Here is a 22488-nt window from a genome sequence, read left to right as displayed (position 1 = left end):
GTTCTAAGCTGAAAGCCCCAGTCTCATTACTCTCTCTTCAGTGGCTGCTGTGCCGAGGCCCTGGCGGTGGGTAGGTGCCATCTCCCGGGTACCCAGCCGCCCAGGGGCTGGGGCTGCTGTCCCTGGTGCTTCGCTGCTGGCCGCGCCCCACCAGTTCCCTGCTGATTCCCGGCACCGTGAGCTTGGGCTCCGCACCTGCCCGGGAACCCGGCCCTGGCTGCGTTCCAGGTGCCTGCGGCTGGTCCCGGGGCCAGATCTGTGCCGTGATAGCGCTGCCGCCCACCTGGCCATAAACGGGGAGTAACGGTGCCAGGGCAGTGGGGAAGCGCCCAAGGGACCTTGGCTCGCCTGCGTGTCCCTCCCAGGCTCCTGCCCTTATATGGCGAAGGCAGGCCGGGCAGAGGAGAGGACAAAGGGCACCTCGGCTCCGGCAGGCGTGCACTTTGCACAGGTGCCAGGCGTCTCCAAGCTGCCACCTGGACGCTGCGTCCCCCTGCGCTGAGCTAGCCCCACAGGAGAGGTAAGGGGCTGGGGCGGGCCCCCCTCAGGGCATCCCTTATGCCCAACATCGTCCTGCAGGCTCCGGGGCAGATCCAGGGCCCAGCCCCAAACAGCTGGGACCCGCCTGCAAGACTTTTCCAGCCCCGTTTGCCCCCTGGGCCGGGGTGGGGCAGCCCTGGGGGGCAGGAGGGCACAAGAGGCTCCAGATGGACGAGGGCTGCTCCTGGCTGGTGACTTTTGGGGGAGCCCCCAGAGCCCTGAAAGGGGCTAAGGCAGCAGGGCCTGATCTAGAGCGCGGGGCGGGGACCCCTCGGGGCTCGCCCTCCTCCCATGGGGCACAGGCTCCGTTCCCTGATGGAGGCCAATTGCCGACCCCCAACCCTGCTGGGACGCACCTTGACCCCCCCCCCCGGCGTCGACTCTCAGGTACCAGGCACCTGCCTGGCTGAGCAGTGGCCAGGGCCTGGGGCGTCTGCGTGGCAGCAGCAGTATTTCCATGGAACAAATGGGGGAAACTGAGGCAAGGAGCAACAGCAGGCCACAGGGTTGCCAGGGGCTGAGCTGGGCCTGGAGCAGGTGCCCAGGGAGGCTCTGGGGCTTGATCGCTGTTTGAGGTCACTGCAGGGGGTTGGGTGGAGATGCAGCCGAGTGGAGGGGCAGGCAGGTGGGGGCTGGGTCCAGCCGAGCATGCGGGGAGGGCGGAGGGAGCGGCTGAACCCCACACCCAGAGCAAAGGCTCCATCTGGGCAGATCGTCACCCCTGCTACCGAGCCCAGAGCGGCCTGGCCGGGCCAGGGGGCAACCGACCCAGGCTGAGCCCGGGGGGGGGGTAGATCAGCTGACTGCCGCTAGATCTCGGGGGGTGCCACCCCCAGGGCTCCGGGGGGCCATGGCGCCACAGCGGGAGCTGCCTGGGGCCTGGCTGGGGCTGGCGGCCCAGAGGGGCAGCACACGCTGGCTTTGGGGGTGGGGGCATCGCTCAGCGCTTGGGGACGGCGAGTAGGCAGCAGAGGACTTGGGGTTCCTCCAACCCGGCGTAGGGACCCCCAGCTGCCTTCCCCCGGCCCCACTGCCCAGCGCCTTGCCCTGCCTCCTGGGCCGCCCTCTCCTCACTCGTGGGCGCCCCGTTAGTCCCCCCAGGGGGAGTCACCCCAGCCTGGGCAGCCGCTGCTGCCACCCATTACACCCCCCCCACCACCCCCGGGCACAGGGATCCGGCGCCAGGTCTCCCACCTGGGGAGCGGGGTCCTGGCTGGGGGCAGGGTCGGGGTTCCCTTGCCCCCCCCCCCCGCAGGCGCATCCCACCCAGGTGGCAGCCACCTGGGCAGAGGCAGCAGGAGTGTTCAGCCAGCCCGGCTGGCAGGGAGCGCCCGGGACAATCCGCTCGCACTTTGCCCACGCGCCAGGTAACCCTCCCCCCCCCCCGCCCGGCACGACGGCTGGGCTGGGACCAGGGATTAAACGGGGCACCTCCGAGGCCGACAGCACTGGGCCCCCCAGCTGGAGCCCTGCAGCCCGGGCCTGGTTCAGGGACCCTGGGGCTGCCAGTCCAGCCTCCGCCCAGCTAACCCCGTAGCCCCCTCTGCTGCTGAACCACTGAGGCCAGTGCAGGGCGGGGCAGGTCTGCAGCTGCCCGGAGAGGAGGGCAATGCAGGGGGCAGGGTGCCCGCCAGTCCCCCTGCCCCCAGGTCCGTGCTCGGGTCCCTCCTGGCCAGCGGGTTCAGCTCCCCGCGCCCCTGCTCTGTGCCATGCAGGGCCCGGCCCCCAAAGCCGGCATCTCTCCTGGCCCCCCAAGGCCAGGCCTGAGATCACAGCGGGCCCTGGCACACGGATGGGCGCTGCTAGGCCCAGCCTGGGGGAGGGGGGCACCGAGCCATCTCTGAGAACGAGACCCGGTGCCTTGGAGCCTGGGGGGCGCACGGAGCCCCCCACCCGCTGGGGCTCGGCTCAGTGCCCCTGTTCTCAATGAGTGCTAACGAGGGCGTCACCAGCACTGCCTCTCCCCCCGCCAGGCCCCCGCCAGGCCCCTGCCGCGCCAGCCACCATGCCGGAGCTCACCGCCCAAGTCACCAAGACGCTCAACAGAACCACCCCCGGCCTGCAGATCTGGAGAATCGAGGTGGGTGACGGGCCTGGCGAGGGGCCCTGGGGTTCCTGGCCAGTGTCCGGGCCTGGGGAGCCCTCTGGGGCAGCTTTGCCTGCTAGCATCTCAGCCCCACGGGCGGGGGACGCAGCCTCATCCCACACGCAGCAGCCGCGGCCCAGATGGGTCCAGCTGCTTCCCTGGGACCAAGGGCTCCCCTAGGGCCACTGGTGCCAGAGGGGTGACCCTCCTCACGGGCTGTGATTCGGGGGCCGCGGGCTGGGACTTGGGGGGCACGGTTCCTTGGTCTGCAGCACTGAGGGGGCAGGGTCTGCCAGGGGAGCCCCCTCCGGACTCAGCGCCCCACCTTTCCTTCCCGTTCCAGAAAATGCAGATGGTGCCGGTGCCTCCCAAAAGCTACGGGAACTTCTACGAAGGCGACTGCTACGTGCTGCTCGCGGTAGGGGGCTCCGTGCGGGGGTGGGGGCAGTGGGCAGCCTGCTGCCTTGCCCCAGGGGGAGGGATCGGGGGGCAGGGTGCTTAACACCCGGCAATGGGTAAGAGCAAGCGGGGGACACGCCCACCCGATCTGGGCCCAGCCCTGAGGGCACACAGTCACCTGCCACCTGCTGGGGCGCCATGCCATGTAGGGAAACTGAGGCACACACCGACCTCCTAAATCTGTTCCCAACGACGCCCACATTGGCCCCGTGCGAGGGGGCGTGCGAGCTCGTGCAAGTCACCAGGCAGCCCCCGTGCTGGAGCGAGCGGCACATCTAAGTGCGGGCCTGCCGGCTGGGGGCTGCGTCCGGCTGCCGGCGCTCTGCCGCGGTCCTGGGCCCCAGCCAAGGCAGGTACCTGGTGCCGGGCCCGTCGCTAGCGCAGGCTCCTTTGGCTGCAGACGCACAAGACCGGGAGCAGCTTCACCTACGACCTGCACTACTGGCTGGGGCGGGAGTCCTCGCAGGACGAGCAGGGGGCGGCCGCCATCTACACCACGCAGCTGGACGAGCACCTGGGCGGGGCGGCCGTGCAGCACCGCGAGGCCCAGGGCAACGAGAGCGAGGCCTTCAGGGGCCTCTTCAAGCAGGGCCTCACGTACGTAGGGGCCGGGACGCCGCAGCCCAGGGGCGGGGGGGGGGCTCTGTAACTTCCCCAGCCAGCGCCTGAGGATGCGCCACCCCTAGTGCATGGGACCATATCGCCCCCTGCTGGCTGGGCCCGGAAACGCCAACAGTGGGCTCCTACCCCTGCTCTCCGGGCCTCTGTCACCCCCTGCTGGATGGGCCTTGAAACGCCAACAGCGGGCTCCTACCCCTGCTCTCCGGGCCTGTGTCGCCCCCTGCTGGCTGGGCCCAGAAACGCCAACAGCGGGCTCCTATCCCTGCTCTTGGGGCCTGTGTCGCCCCCTGCTGGCTGGGCCCGGAAACGCCAACAGCGGGCTCCTACCCCTGCTCTTGGGGCCTGTGTCGTCCCCTGCTGGCTGGGCCTGGAAACGCCAACAGCGGGCTCCTACCCCTGCTCTCGGGGCCTGTGTCGCCCCCTGCTGGCTGGGCCCGGAAACACCAACAGCGGGCTCCTACCCCTGCTCTTGGGGCCTGTGTCGCCCCCTGCTGGCTGGGCCTGGAAACGCCAACAGCGGGCTCCTACCCCTGCTCTTGGGGCCTGTGTCGCCCCCTGCTGGCTGGGCCTGGAAACGCCAACAGCGGGCTCCTACCCCTGCTCTCGGGGCCTGTGTCGCCCCCTGCTGGCTGGGCCCGGAAACGCCAACAGCGGGCTCCTACCCCTGCTCTCCAGGCCTGTGTCGCCCCCTGCTGGCTGGGCCCGGAAACGCCAACAGCGGGTTCCTATCCCTGCTCTCGGGGCCTGTGTCGCCCCCTGCTGGCTGGGCCTGGAAACGCCAACAGCGGGCTCCTATCCCTGCTCTCGGGGCCTGTGTCGCCCCCTGCTGGCTGGGCCTGGAAACGCCAACAGCGGGCTCCTATCTCTGCTCTCGGGGCCTGTGTTGCCCCCTGCTGGCTGGGCCTGGAAACGCCAACAGCGGGCTCCTACCCCTGCTCTTGGGGCCTGTGTCGCCCCCTGCTGGCTGGGCCTGGAAACGCCAACAGCGGGCTCCTACCCCTGCTCTTGGGGCCTGTGTCGCCCCCTGCTGGATGGGCCCGGAAACACCAACAGCAGGTTCCTATCCCTGCTCTCCGGGCCTGTGTCAGACCCGCTGGCTGGGCCCGGCAGCTGGCACGACCCATGCTCTCGAGCCCGGTTCGATCCCCCAGCGCCAGCACACAGCTGTGACTCACTCCCGGAACAACAGCTCTGCTGCTGCCCCTCCAGCCACTGCTGGGACCGAAGCCCCTGATGTGGGGCTGGGCCCAGGCTGGAGCCCGAGGCCAGCCAGAGGAAAAGGGAGCCGCCTGCTAGCCACTGCGGTATGGGGGGGGCACCAAGCAATCCCCACAAAGCAGGGCCAGCAGGGCGGAGGCATGGCCCCTCCACCCAGGCCAGGTCGGGGGCACCATCGCCCCATAGGCAGAGGCCTCTGCAGATCAGATGTCCTGGAGAACAGCAGGTTTCGGTTCCCAGGGGCTAAGGGACTCAGTTTCCCCAGGGAAGGAGACACTCTGGGCCAGGAGTTCAGGCACCGGCTACCCGTAGCGTGAGGCAGCAGAGTCTAGTGGGTAGAGCAGGGGAAGGGGAGCGTCTGTGTTCTACTCCCATGCCACTGGGGCAGGTCCCTGAACACCACCCAAATAGAGTGACCCTGAAAGGCCTGCTCCCTGGGGGAGGCGAGTCTGCAAACGGGGGCCTGGCTGTGGGCCCCAGGCTCCCCATGCTGACTCGGCCTCTCCCCCCCAGCTATAAGAAGGGCGGCGTCGCCTCGGGGATGAAGCACGTGGAGACCAACACGTACAACATCCAGCGGCTGCTGCACGTGAAGGGCAAGAAGAATGTGGTAGCTGGAGAGGTGGGTAGTGGGGGGGAGGGGAGGGACACGCGTGCCCCCCCCCCCCCCCCGCTGCATCTTAAACCCAGCTCCTGGGGCCCTTTGTCCGGGCAGCATGTAGACAGGGGGTCTCCTTCACTTCCTGTCCCAAACATTCACACAGAGCCACTGGGTGTCACTAGCATCTGTGCCTCACCCCAGAGGTGGCTGCATTTTTATGGGTCGGGGAGGCTGTGGCTAATGAAATTCAGTGTAACAGGAGAGCGGAGGCCGACAGGCTCATATCATGGTGAGCCTGATGGCAGTGGCTAGGCACTGGGACAGGGCATGTGCAATGCTGCCCTCTGTGGGGCAGACTCAGAATTGCAGTGCTGTGTGTCATAGGCCCTATACTGCTGGTGGGGATTCCCCTTTCACTCCCCTCCAAGGAAGAGAGAACCCCGGCGTCCTGCCGCCAGCCCTGTGCTTTACCCCCTTGTGCTGCCTTCCTCCGGCAGGTGGAGATGAGCTGGGACAGCTTCAACAAGGGGGACGTTTTCCTGCTGGACCTGGGCAAGCTCATCATACAGTGGAACGGCCCCGAGAGCAACCGCACCGAGAGGCTGAAGGTAGCGGGACCGTGGGGGGCTAGAGCCCTTCCCCCAGAGGCCTCAGCGCTGGGTCCCGCCGCCCAGCCCGGCTGGTGATTGAGCGAGACCCGGGGGGGACGTGAGACCCGAGCGGGAGCTCCAGGGGCCTTGGCTGCTGGTGCCTGGGCGGCCGCTCGGCCCCAATACCTTCCCGGGAGCCACACTGCCCCCACCCCCCTCCCGCCCCGGCCCTGCAGCGCTCGGGGCTCAGCTCTGCCACCGCAGGGAGACCCACAGAGCCCTGTGGCATGGGAGAGGCTGGGATGGGGCAAGGGGAAGCTGCCCCCATATGCCCTTTGCGTGGAATGGGAGGTGGTCCTCATATCATCCCTGCCCAAGGGGAGGTCCCCCATATCATCCCTGCCCAAGGGGGGGGTCCCCCATATCATCCCTGCCCAAGGGGGGGGGGGTCCCCCATATCATCCCTGCCCAAGCGGGGGTCCCCCCATGGCAGCGCTGCCAGTGCTCCTCAGTCCCGGCCTACAGCCCATGCCAGCCCAGCCCTGCCCCCTAACCCTGCCAATGCCCCTCAGTCCTGACCCACAGCCCCTGCCCCCCAGCCCTGCCAATGCCCCTCAGTCCTGACCCACAGCCCCTGCTCCCCAACCCTGCCAATGCCCCTCAATCCTGACCCACAGCCCCTGCCCCCAACCCTGCCAATGCCCCTCACTCCTGACCCACAGCCCCTGCCCCCCAACACTGCCAATGCCCCTCACTCCTGACCCACAGCCCCTGCCCCCCAGCCCTGCCAATGCCCCTCACTCCTGACCCACAGCCCCTGCCCCCCAGCCCTGCCAATGCCCCTCACTCCTGACCCCCAGCCCCTGCCCCCCAACCCTGCCAATGCCCCTCACTCCTGACCCACAGCCCCTGCCCCCCAGCCCTGCCAATGCCCCTCACTCCTGACCCACAGCCCCTGCCCCCCAGCCCTGCCAATGCCCCTCACTCCTGACCCCCAGCCCCTGCCCCCCAACCCTGCCAATGCCCCTCACTCCTGACCCACAGCCCCGTCCCCCAACCCTGCCAATGCCCCTCAGTCCTGACCCACAGCCCCTGCCCCCCAGCCCTGCCAATGCCCCTCAGTCCTGACCCACAGCCCCTGCTCCCCAACCCTGCCAATGCCCCTCAATCCTGACCCACAGCCCCTGCTCCCCAACCCTGCCAATGCCCCTCAATCCTGACCCACAGCCCCTGCCCCCAACCCTGCCAATGCCCCTCACTCCTGACCCACAGCCCCTGCCCCCCAACACTGCCAATGCTCCTCACTCCTGACCCACAGCCCCTGCCCCCCAGCCCTGCCAATGCCCCTCACTCCTGACCCACAGCCCCTGCCCCCCAGCCCTGCCAATGCCCCTCACTCCTGACCCCCAGCCCCTGCCCCCCAACCCTGCCAATGCCCCTCAGTCCTGAACCACAGCCCCTGCCCCCCAACCCTGCCAATGCCCCTCAGTCCTGACCCACAGCCCCTGCCCCCCAACCCTGCCAATGCCCCTCAGTCCTGCCCCCAGCCCCTGCCCCCCAGCACTGCCAATGCCCCTCACTCCCCACCCACAGCCCCTGTCCCCCAGCCCTGACAATGCCCCTCAGTCCTGAACCACAGCCCCTGCCCCCCAGCCCTGCCAATGCCCCTCACTCCTGACCCCCAGCCCCTGCCCCCCAACCCTGCCAATGCCCCTCAGTCCTGAACCACAGCCCCTGCCCCCCAGCCCTGCCAATGCCCCTCACTCCTGACCCCCAGCCCCTGCCCCCCAGCCCTGCCAATGCCCCTCACTCCTGCCCTCCAGCCCCTGCCCCCCAGCACTGCCAATGCCCCTCACTCCCCACCCACAGCCCCTACGCTGTGCCCGGGTTGCTCTCTCACGTGGCGCGGGCCCCGTGGCCTGTTCTGGTGCAGGGCATGAACCTGGCCAAGGACATCCGGGACCGGGAGCGGGGCGGGCGCTCCCAGGTGGGCGTGGTGGATGGCGAGGACGAAGACGCCTCCCCTGGGCTGATGAAGATCCTCACCCACGTACTGGGGGAAAGGAAGACGATCAAGGCCGCCATCCCCGACGCCGTGGTGGACCAGACGCTGAAAACCTCGCTCAAGCTCTACCAGTGAGTCCCCCACATGCGGCACTCGGGGGGAGGGGGAGGAGGAAGCAGTCAGCAAGAGACCTCTGCGCAGAGTCCTTCCCTGGACTCTCCCACCCCTGGGCCTGCCCCCACTGCATCTTAGCTGAGGCTAACAAGGGCTTCAGCCTCCAGGGCCATGAACCCAGCCCCCGAAGCTGTGTGGCAGCATCTTGCAGCAGTGAGTTCCACAGTTAATTGCAACGCCCTTTCTTTGCCTCAGTCTCCCTAGTATCTTTCCTGTGCTCTTTAGTGCCCCCTGGTGCTTGAATCATGAACTACTCCCCCTACAGAGGCAGCCAGGACAGGTCTGGAGCAGAGTGAGAGCCGGGTCGGGCGATGTCGGTTCCCATGTCTGTTTTAAAGTCAATAGCTCCAGTGCAGTCACCGTGTCCTGCCCACAAGCGCAGCGCTGCCGTCAAACGCCCGGCGTGCTCCCCGGGCCCTGGCCCCTTTGCAAGCCGCCGCGTCCCCCAGCTACAGCAGGGCTCCCCGACGTGCTCAAGCACAAACCCCCCTTGGGATTTCAGCGCAAGCCAGGAGCCACGGCAAACCCAGACCCCGCCCCGCCGCCTTCTGCACCCCGTCTAAGCCCCGCCCCTCCCGAGGCCCCGCCCCACTCACTCCAGCCTCCCACACCTGCACCAGGAGGTTGGGGCACAGGCTCTGCTCTTGGCCCAATGGGTGGGGGAGGGGGCTCTGATCTCAGGGGGTTCAGGGCAGGCTTGGGGGTGTGGGGGCAGGAGGGGGACAGGGGTTCAGGATCTGGGCTCCATTTAACCTCAGGCAGCGGCACAGCTGGGCTAAGGCAGGCTCACCGTTCCCTGGCCCTGAGCCACTCCTGAAAGCAGCCAGGGAACCGCCCTCTTTTCCCCACCATGCTGTGGAGGGGGGCTGCAGGGCTAACAGGAGGGGGACACCCCGACATCAGGGCCCCCTCTTCTGCCTGCCCCACCCCCCACCCGGCCAGCAGGCGGCTCCAGAGGTCAGCGCAGCAGGTACAGGCACTTGCTGGCCTCCCAGCCAAACTGCCCAGGGTCCCCCTACCACTGAATCCCACTCTCATGAGCCCAACTCCGCAGCACAGAGGAGAGGCCGGCCCCTCCCCCGGCTCTCTGTGCCGTGTGGGCTCGTCTCCCGTCTGTCCCCCGTGCGGGGTCGCCTCTGGGGCGCAGGGCAGGTCCTGGCTTGCTCCTTCCCACAGCAGCCGGGTTCCCTCCCGTGCCCGGTTTACTCCTGACGCCATGTCATGCGCTTCCGTGGCCTCCTCACGCCCGCTGGGCCCTGGCCGAGCTCAGAGGTAACAAGGGTTTCACACGCAGCGTCCCGCATGTGTACCCGCCACGGGGCAGATTCGAACCTGGGATCTCTGAAGTGGAGTACAGGAGCCTCCACCCTCTGAGCTAAAAGCCATCCGGCTCCCAGCCCCCGCTGTAGAGGTCTCTTGGTTCTAGGCACCACTTGCACTGCTCAGTAACCACGCTGGATGGGAGGGTTACGTGGGCCCTGTGCCAGGGGCTGCGCCAGGGCTGAGCGGGCGCTGGGGCTGGTGTCTTGCAGTGTCTCGGATGCGGAGGGGAACCTGTTGATCCAAGAGGTGGCCACCCGCCCGCTGACCCAAGATCTGCTCCGGCACGAGGTACGTGGCCCCCCGGGTTCCCGCTGACTCCCCCAGCTCCCCGGGGCTGGGCGCCCAGACGGACACGAGGGCCACTCGGCAGCGGATTCCTGAGCGGAGCAGCGTGGGTCCCTCCCTCGCACCCCCGCCACCCCCCGCCCACCCGCTGGCATCTCCTCGCTGACTCCGAGCCTGCTCCCGGTGGCCCCTGCATCTCCATCCCCTCTCGTCTCCGGCAGCCACCTCCCATGCCCCGGGCGACCCGCGGAGACGCCCCAGCTGAGCGGGTGCCGGGGACCCAGGGCGGGGGGCCCTGACCCAATGAGCCACCAGGGGGCGGTGCAGCGCGCGCTCAGGGCCCTAGGCTGATGGTGCTGGGGGGCACCAGCCTGACCCCTCTGCCCCCCCACCCAGGACTGCTACATCCTCGACCAAGGGGGCCTGTCCATCTACGTCTGGAAGGGCAGGAGCTCCAGCAAGCAGGAGAAGCAGCAGGCCATGAACAGAGCCCTGGTGAGTAGGGGTGGGGGCGGGAGATCCCCTGCACCCCTCCCCCCCGTCCCCAAGGGGGCCCACTGGGTGGGGGCCATCTGCTCCCCGCTGTCGCCCCCTGCCAGCCCCGTGGGAATTAACCCCGAGGGTCGGGCCGGCTCCGGCCGGGGGGCTGTCCGGGAAGCCTCAGGGGGGGTGCAGGCCCCCAGGGGGTCCCACGGGCTGGGGCAGCCCTGGCTGAGTGGGGCGCGGCAGCAGGTGGGGCCCTGAACCCCTGGCCCTGGGCTCTGGCTCTTCTCGCTCCGCTGCCACGGCGGAGCCAGGCTCCCAAAGCTCTGCCCCATTCACAGCTCAGCCCCCCGGCAGGGCCTGGTGGTGCACACACGCACACGGGGATCCCCCAGGCATGCACACAGCCTCCTACACACACACACAGAGCCCTACACATACGCACAGCCTCCTACACACACACAGAGCCCTACACATATGCACAGCCTTTCTTACACACACACACACACACACACACACCCCAGGCATGTACCCAGCCTCCTACACACACACACACACAGAGCCCTACACATACCCACAGCCTTTCTTACACACACACACACACACACACCCCAGGCATGTACCCAGCCTCCTACACACACACACACACAGAGCCCTACACATACGCACAGCCTTTCTTACACACACACACACACACACACACCCCAGGCATGTACCCAGCCTCCTACACACACACAGAGCCCTACACATACGCACAGCCTTTCTTACACACACACACACACACACACACACACACACACACACCAGGCATGTACCCAACCTCCTACACACGCACACGCACACGCACACACGCACATGCACACGCACACACACGCACACGCGCACATGCACACGCACACGCACACACACACGCGCACACACACACGCACACACACACACACGCGCACACACACGCACACACGCGCACACACACACGCGCACACACACACACACAGCTGTGTATGTGCCGGGGTCTCGAGGAGACGGCTGGGAGCCATGCAGCTGCCGAAACGCCTGGCGCACCCCGGGCCTGGCGGTGGTTTCCTGGCGCCCCGCCCTGCCCCCCCAGAGTGTCCTTGACTCCCCCTCGCCCGCCGGGCCCTGCCCCTTGCAGGGGTTCATCAAAGCCAAGAAGTACCCGCCCAGCACCCGCGTGCAGACCGAGAACGACGGCGCCGAGTCGGCCACGTTCAAGCAGCTCTTCCAGAAATGGACCGTCACCAACCAGACCAGCGGCCTGGGCAAGACCCACACCGTGGGCAAAGTGGGTAAGTGCTGAGGGGCCGGGCACAGCGGGGAAGGGCCATGCGCCGGGCAGAGCGGGGAAGGGCTGGGGGAGGCACAGCGGGTAAGGGCTGGGGGAGGCACAGCGGGTAAGGGCCATGCGCCGGGCACAGTGGGTAAGGGCTGGGGGAGGCACAGCGGGTAAGGGCCATGCGCCGGGCAGAGCAGGTAAGGGCTGGGGGAGGCACAGTGGGTAAGGGCCATGCGCCGGGCACAGCGGGTAAGGGCCATGCGCCGGGCACAGCGGGGAAGGGCCATGCGCCGGGCAGAGCGGGTAAGGGCTGGGGGAGGCACAGCGGGGAAGGGCCATGCGCCGGGCAGAGCGGGTAAGGGCTGGGGGAGGCACAGCGGGGAAGGGCCATGCGCCGGGCAGAGCAGGTAAGGGCTGGGGGAGGCACAGTGGGTAAGGGCCATGCGCCGGGCACAGCGGGTAAGGGCCGGGGGCGGGCAGAGCGGGTAAGGGCTGGGGCTGGGCACAGCGGGTAAGGGGCATGCGCCGGGCACAGCGGGTAAGGGCCATGCGCCGGGCAGAGCGGGGAAGGGCCGGGGGCCAGGCAGAATCCCAACGGCCCAGCCCTCGGTGCCATGCTGGGTGGGGGCTGAGGAAGGGGCCCGGCTGCAGCCCGGTGCGGAGGGGGCAGGGCTGCCGGGTGCCCCCGCCTGAGTGCCCGCCTTGCCCCCAGCCAAAGTGGAGCGGATCAAGTTCGACGCCAGCACCATGCACGCCAAGCCCGAGCTGGCCGCGCAGCACAAGATGGTGGACGACGGCTCCGGGGAGGTGGAGGTAAGGGGCGGGCGGGCGCCGGTGCTGAGATGGGGGGGGCTGGGCGGGCGGGCGCCGGTGCTGAGATAAGAACATAAGAACATAAGAACGGCCGTACTGGGTCAGACCAAAGGTCCATCTAGCCCAGTAGCCTGTCTGCCGACAGTGGCCAGCACCAGGTGCCCCAGAGGGGGTGGACCGAAGACAATGATCAAGAGATTTGTCTCCTGCCATCCCTCTCCAGCCTCTGACAAACAGAGGCCAAGGACACCATTTTATCCCCTGGCTAACAGCCTTTTATGGACCTAACCTCCATGAAATTATCTAGCTTCTCTTTAAACTCTGTTACAGTCCTAGCCTTCACAGCCTCCTCTGGCAAGGAGTTCCACAGGTTGACTACATGCTGTGTGAAGAAGAACTTTCTTTTATTAGTTTTAAACCTGCTCCCCATTAATTTCATTTGGTGTCCTCTAGTTCTTCTATTATGGGAACTAATAAATAACTTTTCTTTATCGGCCCTCTCCACACCACTCATGATTTTATAGACCTCTATCATATCCCCCCTCAGTCTCCTCTTTTCTAAACTGAAAAGTCCCAGTCGCTTTAATTTCTCCTCATATGGGACCCGTTCCAAACCCCTAATCATTTTAGTTGCCCTTTTCTGAACCCTTTCCAAGGCCAAAATATCTTTTTTGAGGTGAGGAGACCACATCTGTACACAGTATTCAAGATGTGGGCGTACCATAGTTTTATCCAGGGGCAGTAAGATATTCTGGGTTTTATTTTCTATCCCTTTCTTAATAATTCCTAGCATCCTATTTGCCTTTTTGACCGCCCGCTGCACACTGTGTGGGAAGTTTTTCAGAGAACTGTCCACGATAACTCCAAGATCTCTTTCCTGATTTGTCGTAGCCAAATTAGCCCCCATCATACTGTCCGTATAGTTGGGGTTATTTTTCCCGATGTGCATTACTTTACACTTATCCACATTCAATTTCATTTGCCATTTTGTTGCCCAATCACTCAGTTTGGTGAGATCTTCTTGGAGTCCCTCACAGTCTGCTTCTGTCTTGACTATCCTAAACAGTTTTGTATCATCCGCAAACTTTACTACCTCACTACATACCCCTTTCTCCAGATCATTTATGAATAAGTTGAAAAGGATTGGTCCCAGGACTGACCCTTGGGGGACACCACTAGTTACCCCTCTCCAATCTGAAAATTTACCATTTACTCCTACCCTTTGTTTCCTGTCTTTTAGCCAGTTCTCAATCCAAGAAAGGACCTTCCTCTTCTCCCATGGCCATGGAATTTACACAAGAGCCTTTGGGGAGGGACCTTGTCAAAGGCTTTCTGAAAATCCAAGTATACTATATCTACTGGATCCCCCTTATCCGCATGCTTGTTAACCTCTTCAAAGAACTCTAATAGATTAGGAAGACAGGATTTCCCTTTACAGAAACCATGTTGACTTTTGTCCAACAAATTATGTTCTTCTACATGATTCACTATTTTATTCTTTACTATTGTTTCGACTAATTTGCCCGGTACTGAGGTTAGACTCACCGGTCTGTAAGTGCCAGGATCGCCTCTAGAGGCCTTTTTAAATATTGGTGTCACGTTGGCTACCTTCCAGTCATTAGGTACGGAAGCCGATTTAAAGGATAGGTTACAAACCACAGATAATAGCTCAGCAATTTCCCATTTAAGTTCTTTTAGAACCCTTGGATGAGGCCCATTTAAGTTCTTTTAGAACCCTTGGATGAGGGGGGCGGGCGGGCGCCGGTGCTGAGATGGGGGGTCGGGCGGGCGAGCGCCGGTGCTGAGATGGGGGGTCGGGCGGGCGGGCGCCGGTGCTGAGATGGGGGGTCGGGCGGCGGGCGCCGGTGTTGAGATGGGGGGTCGGGCGGGCGGGCGGGCGCCGGTGCTGAGATGGGGGGGCGGGCGGGTGGGCGGGCGCCGGTGCTGATATGGGGGGGCGGGCGGGCGGGCGCCGGTGCTGAGATGGGGGGGCGGGCGGGCGGGCGCCGGTGCTGAGATGGGGGGTCGGGCGGGCGGGCGGGCGCCGGTGCTGAGATGGGGGGTCGGGCGGGCGGGCGGGCACCGGTGCTGAGATGGGGGGGGCGGGCGGGCGGGCGCCGGTGCTGAGATGGGGGGTCGGGCGGGCGAGCGCCGGTGCTGAGATGGGGGGGTGGGCGGGCGGGCGCCGGTGCTGAGATGGGGGGCCGGGCGGGCGGGCACCGGTGCTGAGATGGGGGGGCGGGCGGGCGGGCGCCGGTGCTGAGATGGGGGGCCGGGCGGGCGGGCGCCGGTGCTGAGATGGGGGGGCGGGCGGGCGAGCGCCGGTGCTGAGATGGGGGGTCGGGTGGGCGGGCGCCGGTGCTGAGATGGGGGGGCGGGCGGGCGGGCGCCGGTGCTGAGATGGGGGGGCGGGCGGGCGGGCGCCGGTGCTGAGATGGGGGGGCGGGGGGGCGGGCGCCGGTGCTGAGATGGGGGGGGTGGGCGGGCGGGCGCCGGTGCTGAGATGGGGGGGGTGGGCGGGCGGGCGCCGGTGCTGAGATGGGGGGGGCGGGCGGGCGGGCGGTGGTGCTGAGATGGGGGGGGCGGGCGGGCGGTGTGCTGAGATAGGGGGGGCGGGCGGGCGCCGGTGCTGAGATGGGGGGGCGGGCGGGCGCCGGTGCTGAGATGGGGGGGGCAGGCGGGCGGGCGCCGGTGCTGAGATGGGGCGGGCGGGCGGTGGTGCTGAGATGGGGGGGGCGGGCGGGCGCCGGTGCTGAGATGGGGGGGGGCGGGCGGGCGGTGGTGCTGAGATGGGGGGGGCGGGCGGGCGGGCGGTGGTGCTGAGATGGGGGGGGCGGCGGGCGGGCGGTGGTGCTGAGATGGGGGGGGCGGGCGGGCGCCGGTGCTGAGATGGGGGGGGCGGGCGGGCGGGCGGTGGTGCTGAGATGGGGGGGGCGGGCGGGCGGGCGGTGGTGCTGAGATGGGGGGGGCGGGCGGGCGGGCGGTGGTGCTGAGATGGGGGGGGCGGGCGGGCGCCGGTGCTGAGATGGGGGGGGCAGGCGGGCGGGCGCCGGTGCTGAGATGGGGGGGGCGGGCGGGCGGGCGGTGGTGCTGAGATGGGGCGGGCGGGCGGTGGTGCTGAGATGGGGGGGCGGGCGGGCGGGCGCCGGTGCTGAGATGGGGCGGGCGGGCGGTGGTGCTGAGATGGGGGGGGCGGGCGGGCGCCGGTGCTGAGATGGGGGGTGGGGGGGCGGGCCGGGCACAAGGCAGACTCGCCGGCGCGCGGCTGAGCAGGGCCAGTGCCGTTGGCAGGGGGCTGGTGGGCCCAGCCCGGGACGGGGCCGCCCGTCGCCTCAGGCCTGGCTGGCCCCAAGCAGGACCCCACACAGCGGCCCCCGGCCCATCCTCCAGGCGCCACACAGAGACGGAGAAGTCGGCCCCCTGGATCCCAGGCCCCGGCAGCCCCCGACCCCCCAGCCCAGCGCTGCCCAGGGCCCGCCCGGCTCACCCCCTGCTCCCGGCAGGTCTGGCGCGTGGAGGACTTGGAGCTGGTGCCGGTGGAGAAGCGCTGGCTGGGCCATTTCTATGGCGGCGACTGTTACCTCGTCCTCTACACGTACCTGGTCAGCAACAAGCTGCACTACATCATCTACATCTGGCAGGTGGGTGAGCCAAGCCCCGGGCTCCAGGGGGGCCAGGGACAGCAGGCATGGGATGATCTCTGCCCCCCCCGGATACCTGACCGGGCTCCCCCTGCGTGTTCTTGTCCCCCACAGTATGCCCAGTCCCTTGGCTGCAGCTGCATCATGTGGCAGGGAGTTCCACAGGCCACACACGTGCTGGGTTTAGCTCTGAATTTGCCCCAATTCAGACTCGTCTAACGTCTCCTGGTTCCCACGTTTGTAACCATGAGGCCAGAGCCCACACGCACGGGACCAGCCGCTCCCCGTGGGGCACCCGCCAGTCACTGTGCAGCACCCCAGAGCTGGGGGTGGGCGTGGGGGTTGCCCTACCCACAATGCTTTGTGCCCTCAGAGTTAGTGCTAGCCAGTGGCCACACTGGGTGGGGGTTTGCATGTGCCACTCATATGCTAACTCGCTCAGTAATTCGTGCGCTCGCTCGCTGAGGGGCGGGGCCTTGTCTTCACTAGTCTATCTCAGATGGGGAAACTGAGGCCCGGCGAGGGGCTGGCCTGACTCTTGGCAGGGCTGGCTGCCCGCGCTCGATGCGACTCACCCAGTGCTGGGGGGTGGGGGGCCGAGGGGGCTGGGGCCCTGCCACTCCGCTCTGATCCCCTCCTTCCGGCTCCCTAGGGCCGGCACGCCAGCCGGGATGAGCTCGCTGCCTCGGCCTACCAGGCCGTCGCCCTGGACCAGAAGTACAACGACGCGGCCGTGCAGGTGCGGGTGCCCATGGGCAAGGAGCCCGCGCACCTCATGGCCATCTTCAAGGGGAAGATGGTGGTGTACGCGGTGAGTGCCCGGCCGGGGGGGGATGTCTCTGCCCCCGTCGCCCCGTCTGCCACTCCCCCAGTGCCAGCCCAGGGCCCGCGGGCAAGGGCCGTCAGCAGCGTTCCCTGGGAGCTGAGTGCTTGGGCGGCCACCCAGGGGGGACTGAGGTGCCGGCCGGTTGATTAGCAGAGCGCCCCCAGCCGGCAGCGTGTGTTCCTCCTGGTGGTGCACACCTGCCCTTGTCTCGGTGCACAGAACACTATTGATTCTGCACACGGATGGAAGCAATTGGAAGGAACATTGGCCGCGACACATGCTCATGCGTGTGGCCAGCCACTACACCTGCTCCCCGCCGGCTGGTGGGGAGTTAAAGAGCCTTGAGCAGGGAGGCCCTGGGCCCGCCGGCATCCCTGGGCAGGCCAAGTTTGGGCCCGTAGCAGCTGGGACTGGTTCTGCGGCGGGTGCTGTGCAGCACTGGGCACCATGCCCCTGCCTGCAACAGCCGCGCTGCTGGGAGACAGCTCAGCTCCCCGTCAGCCATGGAACCCCGAGGGGACGCAGGTGGTGTTACCCACTTTTGGCCACAGGGGAAACTGAGGCACGGGGCGATGCTGCTCGCTTGGGGCGGAGGCGCGTCACACTCCCAGCCTTGGGCGCTGGCGGGGCAGGCGGCCTGGTTACTGATGTCCAGGGCTCTGCTTCAGAAACCTTCCCACCAAGGGCTGGGGTGACATCGGCAAGCGGCCGCCTGGGGCCGGAGCCGGGGTGGGCTCCTCCAGGCTGCTAAAGCCGGTGAAGGGGCTCCCGGCCTTGTGTCCGTGCTGCTGAGGGCCCCGTTCCCCGAGGCTGGAGGCCAGTTTGACGTCTTCTCCCCCGCCCCGCCACTCCCCAGGGAGGCACCTCGCGGGCGGGCAGCACGGAGCCAGCGCCGCCCACCCGCCTCTTCCACGTGCACGGCACCGACGCCTCCAACACCAAGGCCTTCGAGGTGCAGCCGCGCGCCTCCTGCCTCAACTCCAACGACGTCTTCGTGCTGAAGACGCAGGCCTGCTGCTACCTCTGGTACGGGAAGGTGGGTATGGCGCTCGGCGCGGGCTGGGCGTGGGGCGAGCGGGCGCCGGAGCCTGCCGCGAGAGTCCTGGGCTGAGCCGGTGGCGGGAGGCCGGGGGGACCTGCCGGGAGCCCTGACCCAGCCCACTCTGGTTGCCCGCAGGGCTGCAGCGGGGATGAGCGGGAGATGGCCAAGAGCGTGGCCGACCTCATCTCCAAAACGGAAAAGCTGGTGATCGCCGAGGGCCAGGAGCCGGCCCAGTTCTGGCTGGCACTGGGTGGGAAATCCCAGTACGCCAGCAGCAAGCGGTAAGCCCCGGTCGGGCAGGGCACATGGCGCATGGAGCCACGCCCCAGGCAGGCCTAGCGGCAGGAGCCACACATGCATGATGCTCAGGGGGGAGGGCGCTCTCGGGGGGGGGGGGGCACCCTTCAGGCTGCTTGGAGAACAGAGAGGAGCTCTGAGGTTGGATCTAGCCCTTCCCATCAGCAGATCCCGGCCTGCTTCCCTAAGGAGGGCAGCGCTGCCACCCCATGCCACAGGCAGGGGAAACTGAGGCACAGGCCCGTGACACAGCTCGCCCAAAGGCTACCCCCCGACCGAGCCCCTGCGTGGCGCAGTGCAGGCAGCCTGGGTGACTGGAGCAGCCGTGGCCAGGCCCGGGGGTGGCCGTGCCTGCCCCAGAGCGGTGAGCGTGTTTCCAGGCTGGCCGGCACGCTGCCCACCCACTGAGGGTAGTATCCTGTCTGCGGGTCCCAGGGGGTGGCCCTGACGTGTGCTGGGCGTGGGTGGGACGGGGCATGGGCAGGTCATCGCTGGGGGCAGCGCGCGGCTGTCGCCCCTCCGAAACCCCTGGGGGGCAGACCGTGAGCCAGAGGAAATGGGATCATGGCCGGAGCCGAATATCCCTCCATCTGAGCAAACCCCTGGGCCACCCTTGGGTGCTGGCCCCTGGCGGTTCCCCGCGTCCCGTGGGCCGGCTCTGTTTTCCAGGGCAGATGCAGCTGAAGCCTGAATCCAGCTGGTGCCGCACGGGCGCCCCACGGCCGGGCCGGGTTCCCTGGGACCTGACCCCCCCACCCCCTTTGTCCACAGGCTGCAGGAGGAGACCTTGTCAATTACGCCCCGCCTCTTCGAATGCTCCAATCAGACGGGCACCTTTGTTGCCACGGAGATCACCAATTTTAACCAGGACGATCTGGAGGACGACGATGTCTTCCTGCTGGACACCTGGGACCAGGTGTGTGTGGGGGGGAGGGAGGGATGGAAGGGGGTGGCGGGGCACCTGTTGTTCCTGAGGTGGGCAGCGGTCTTCCGGGCTGTATGCTCCCGGGGAGCCTTCACCACCACTGCCCCCCCCGGGGGAGGGAGTGTGAAACATCCCCCCCGCACAGACGAGAGAGCCAAGGGGCCACTCCCCCACAATGGCTCAGGCAGGGTTAGAACCGGGGATCTCCCTACCCCTCGCGTGCTCCACCAGGCCTCATTGGCCGCCCACGGTCCCAGGGGAGCCCGCAGCCGAGAATTCCTGACCCCCGGCTCCCTGCTTTCAGCCCCAGCTCCCTCTGTGCATCCTCCCCTGGGAGAGACCAGGTACGGGGAAGCAGGATCCCAGCAGGCCCAGCCCGGGGCGAGCTGGGGGTTCCCCCGGTAGCGGACGAGGAGGGGACGCTGGCTGGCCCCGGCCCGGAACAGGCTGTTTCTCGCCCAGGTGTTCTTCTGGATCGGGGAGCAGGCCAACGCGACGGAGAAGAAGGAGGCGGCGGAGATGGCGCAGGAGTACCTGAGAACTCACCCCAGCGGGCGCGACCCCGACACCCCCATCATCGTGGTGAAACAAGGCTACGAGCCCCCCACGTTCACCGGCTGGTTCCTGGCCTGGGACCCCCTGAAGTGGAGCGTGAGTGCGGGGGGGCCCTGGAGCCAAGGGGGCAGGCGGGGCCCAAACGCTACGTCCCCCTTCAGAGCGAACTTGCTGCACGCTGACAAGCGGGAGAGACGCAGCCCTCAGGCTGGCCAGCTGGGGAGGCGGCTCCGGGGAGTGCTTGGGCTTGGAGACCAGGCCGGGACTGTGCAGTTCTTGGCTCCACTGAGGTGCCAGCGAGGGCAGGGACGTGGCAGACGCCCAGGAACCAGCGAGCCGGCCCCGTCTTCCTTTGCCAACTGCCCGAGAGTTACACCCGGTGGCCGTCGCTTAACGCACCCGGCAGCCCCGTCCCCGCCCTGCCTGGGTGCTGCTCACGGAGACACTCACGTCCCCGGCCGCGGCGAACGTTGCTCCCCAGCAGGTCCCTGGGGTGGGCTTGCGCCATGCGGCCGCATCGCTCCCTGATCCCTGGCCACCCCCTCGGCGAGCTACATGCAGAAGTGCTGGGAACGGGAAGGCCCAGGGGGAGCACGGCGCAGCCAGGGCATTACAGACCCGGTGAGGGAGCGGTTCTGGCCCAGTGTCCCCCCCCAAACCCAGCCAGCTCTGCCGTCCCCGCCCGCCTGCCCCTGAGCCCTCGCGTCTCTCCCCAGGACAGGAAATCCTACGAGGAGCTGAAAGCCGAGCTGGGAGACGACAGCAAGTTCAACCAGCTAGCGACTGTGAGTGTTTGGGGGAAGACAGCCCAGGCGCGAGCGAGAGGGCAGCGGGGGGAGACAGGCCCGTCGCCGCTGGGCTGCCAGGATGCTCTACGTGCCTGCTGCTCCTGGCTATTGCAGGAGACAAACACTCCCAGGCTTCCCCCTCCTATGCTACCTGGGACCCAGCTCGGTCAGGAATCGCAACCTGGTTTATGGTTTGATCCCAGCTGGGGCACACCCCACCCCGCCCCACGGGGCTTGCAGTCCAACTGAGGCATGGCCCCCCGCAGAAGCCTTCCCCCGTCCTCCGGGGGCCGTGCCAGGCCCTGGGGGTGCAGCCCGATAGCAGGTCCAAGCAGCCGCAGGGAGGGCAGAGGGCAACGGGATGCACGTTGGCCAAGGCCCAGGGTGAATGCAAGAGGCTGGGGGCTTTGCCGAGCTCCCAGCCATGGCGCTGAGCGACTCTCCCCCGCCCAGGAGTTCACAAGCCAGGAAGTGTTCACTGCCAAGACCAGCCTGAGCCAGGTGAGCTTCCAGACCTACCCCCCGGAGGCCCTGCTGAACAAGACCCTGGAGGAGCTGCCTGCGGGAGTGGACCCCAGCAGGAAGGAGGTGAGCAGCAGGGCCTGGGGTGGTCAATGAGCACATGGCCCCAATGGCAGCCACGTCTCTCTCTCTGCAGTCTGCTCAGACGCCCCCCCCCCCCCGTGGTAGGTAGCGGGGTGTTTGCCACACGGGCAGAGCAGGTGGCATTCACAGCAGGAGCTAGGCCCGGCCTGCAGGGCCAGGGGGCTTGTGGGGGCTGACCCGGCCCCAGTGAGATTAGCAGCATTTCCCGTGGCCCCATGGGAGGCAAGCGCAGCTCCTCAGCGCCCTGCTAAGCACAGGTCTCCGCTGGGTGGCACCCCCAGCTCGGGGGCCAGGGGCCGTACGTACGCAGGCGTCTGTTTAGGGGTGAGGGTTATTCTAGGAGCTCGGGGGCGGGGCTGGCACCTCCCTGCCCCTAAAGGGGTATGGAGGAGAGAGGCGGCTTAGCCAAGGGCCAGGATTACTCATTTGGGGCCAGTCGCAGTCCAGCGTGGGTTGAATGCTGGGTGCACTAAATGCTACCCAGGCCCCCAGAGCCAAGGCCGAGCCAGGGAGCCAGCCCTGCATGGAGAGCAGGCTCGAGAAGCAAGGGGGGGGACCCCACCCCCCACCCCCCACCCAGGACGACTCCTTTGCCGTTTTGCCCCCTGCTGGGCCCAGCAGCGTTAGCTGGGCCAGAGAATTACACCACCGCAGTCTGAACAGGAGGAAAGACCCCCTTGAACCTCCAGCCCCCGGCTCCAGGCCTGCCTCTTGCAGGCCTCCCCTGGGCCCAGCTCTGTGCCAACCACTGCTGAAATGAGCCCGGGGAAGGCGGGAGGGGAGCAGGGGTGGATGCCTCAGCTGCTGCAGGCAGGGATGCAGCTTGGGGGGTGGGGGGCAGGAGCAGTGTGCCAGCAGCACGGAGCTGTGCTCAGTTTTACAACAGCAACATGGAGGCCGGGGCGAGGGGCGTCCCTAGAAATGGAAGGGGAGGAACGCCAGCCCCCTACCCGGCTCCCGGAGATCTGCCACCGGCTAGCAGAACCCAGTGCACTTCCCAGCATGGCAGTGCGGCCCAACAGCTCGGCGAGCCCCCTGCCCGGTAACGGCCCAGGGCCGGGGGCTGTGACTCAGCAGGATGGCGCGTTGCAGGGCCGCCCGCTCAGCCTCGCCCCTTGCCTCCCGCAGGAGTACCTGTCCAGTCAGGACTTCAGCGGCGTCTTTGGCATGACCCAGAACGCCTTTGCGGCACTGCCCCCGTGGAAGCAGCAGGCGCTCAAGAAGGAAAAGGGGCTCTTCTGAGGGGGAGCCGCAGCGACCCGGGATGTAGGCGGTGGAGTATTTTTATTAAAGTAAAATTAAAGCTAATTCTGAGA

The 22488-nt window shown here is 67.3% G+C and overlaps 1 protein-coding gene across 1 annotated transcript; it reads left to right on the top strand.

The window, feature by feature from the left end:
* The first annotated feature begins 386 nt into the window (after positions 1-386).
* On the top strand, positions 387-22488 carry VIL1 (villin 1). The gene is made up of 20 exons (XM_075932971.1): positions 387-520; positions 2514-2620; positions 2970-3044; positions 3486-3682; positions 5438-5546; positions 6023-6133; positions 8049-8251; positions 9827-9905; positions 10299-10397; positions 11539-11692; positions 12392-12492; positions 15996-16133; positions 16786-16944; positions 17816-17995; positions 18137-18282; positions 19070-19214; positions 19686-19874; positions 20495-20563; positions 21020-21154; positions 22301-22488. The coding sequence occupies exons 2-20, from the start codon at positions 2546-2548 to the stop codon at positions 22412-22414; spliced, it is 2478 nt and encodes an 825-aa protein (XP_075789086.1). The 5' UTR covers positions 387-520; positions 2514-2545; the 3' UTR covers positions 22415-22488.

The sequence above is a fragment of the Pelodiscus sinensis genome, chromosome 7 (assembly GCF_049634645.1).
Source record: "Pelodiscus sinensis isolate JC-2024 chromosome 7, ASM4963464v1, whole genome shotgun sequence".
NCBI lineage: Eukaryota > Metazoa > Chordata > Testudines > Trionychidae > Pelodiscus > Pelodiscus sinensis.
Note: the sequence above shows the minus strand (reverse complement) of the source record. Positions and strands in the feature narration are given on the sequence as shown.

What these genes read in the sequence shown, in the direction of transcription:
- VIL1 (XM_075932971.1), top strand. Translation starts at nt 2,546, where the DNA reads ATGCCGGAGCTCACCGCCCAAGTCACCAAGACGCTCAACAGAACCACC. An exon ending in CTCTTCAAGCAGGGCCTCAC is followed by an intron (nt 3,683 to 5,437) that starts GTACGTAGGGGC and finishes TCTCCCCCCCAG; the next exon opens with CTATAAGAAGGGCGGCGTCG. An exon ending in GCTACCTCTGGTACGGGAAG is followed by an intron (nt 17,996 to 18,136) that starts GTGGGTATGGCG and finishes GGTTGCCCGCAG; the next exon opens with GGCTGCAGCGGGGATGAGCG.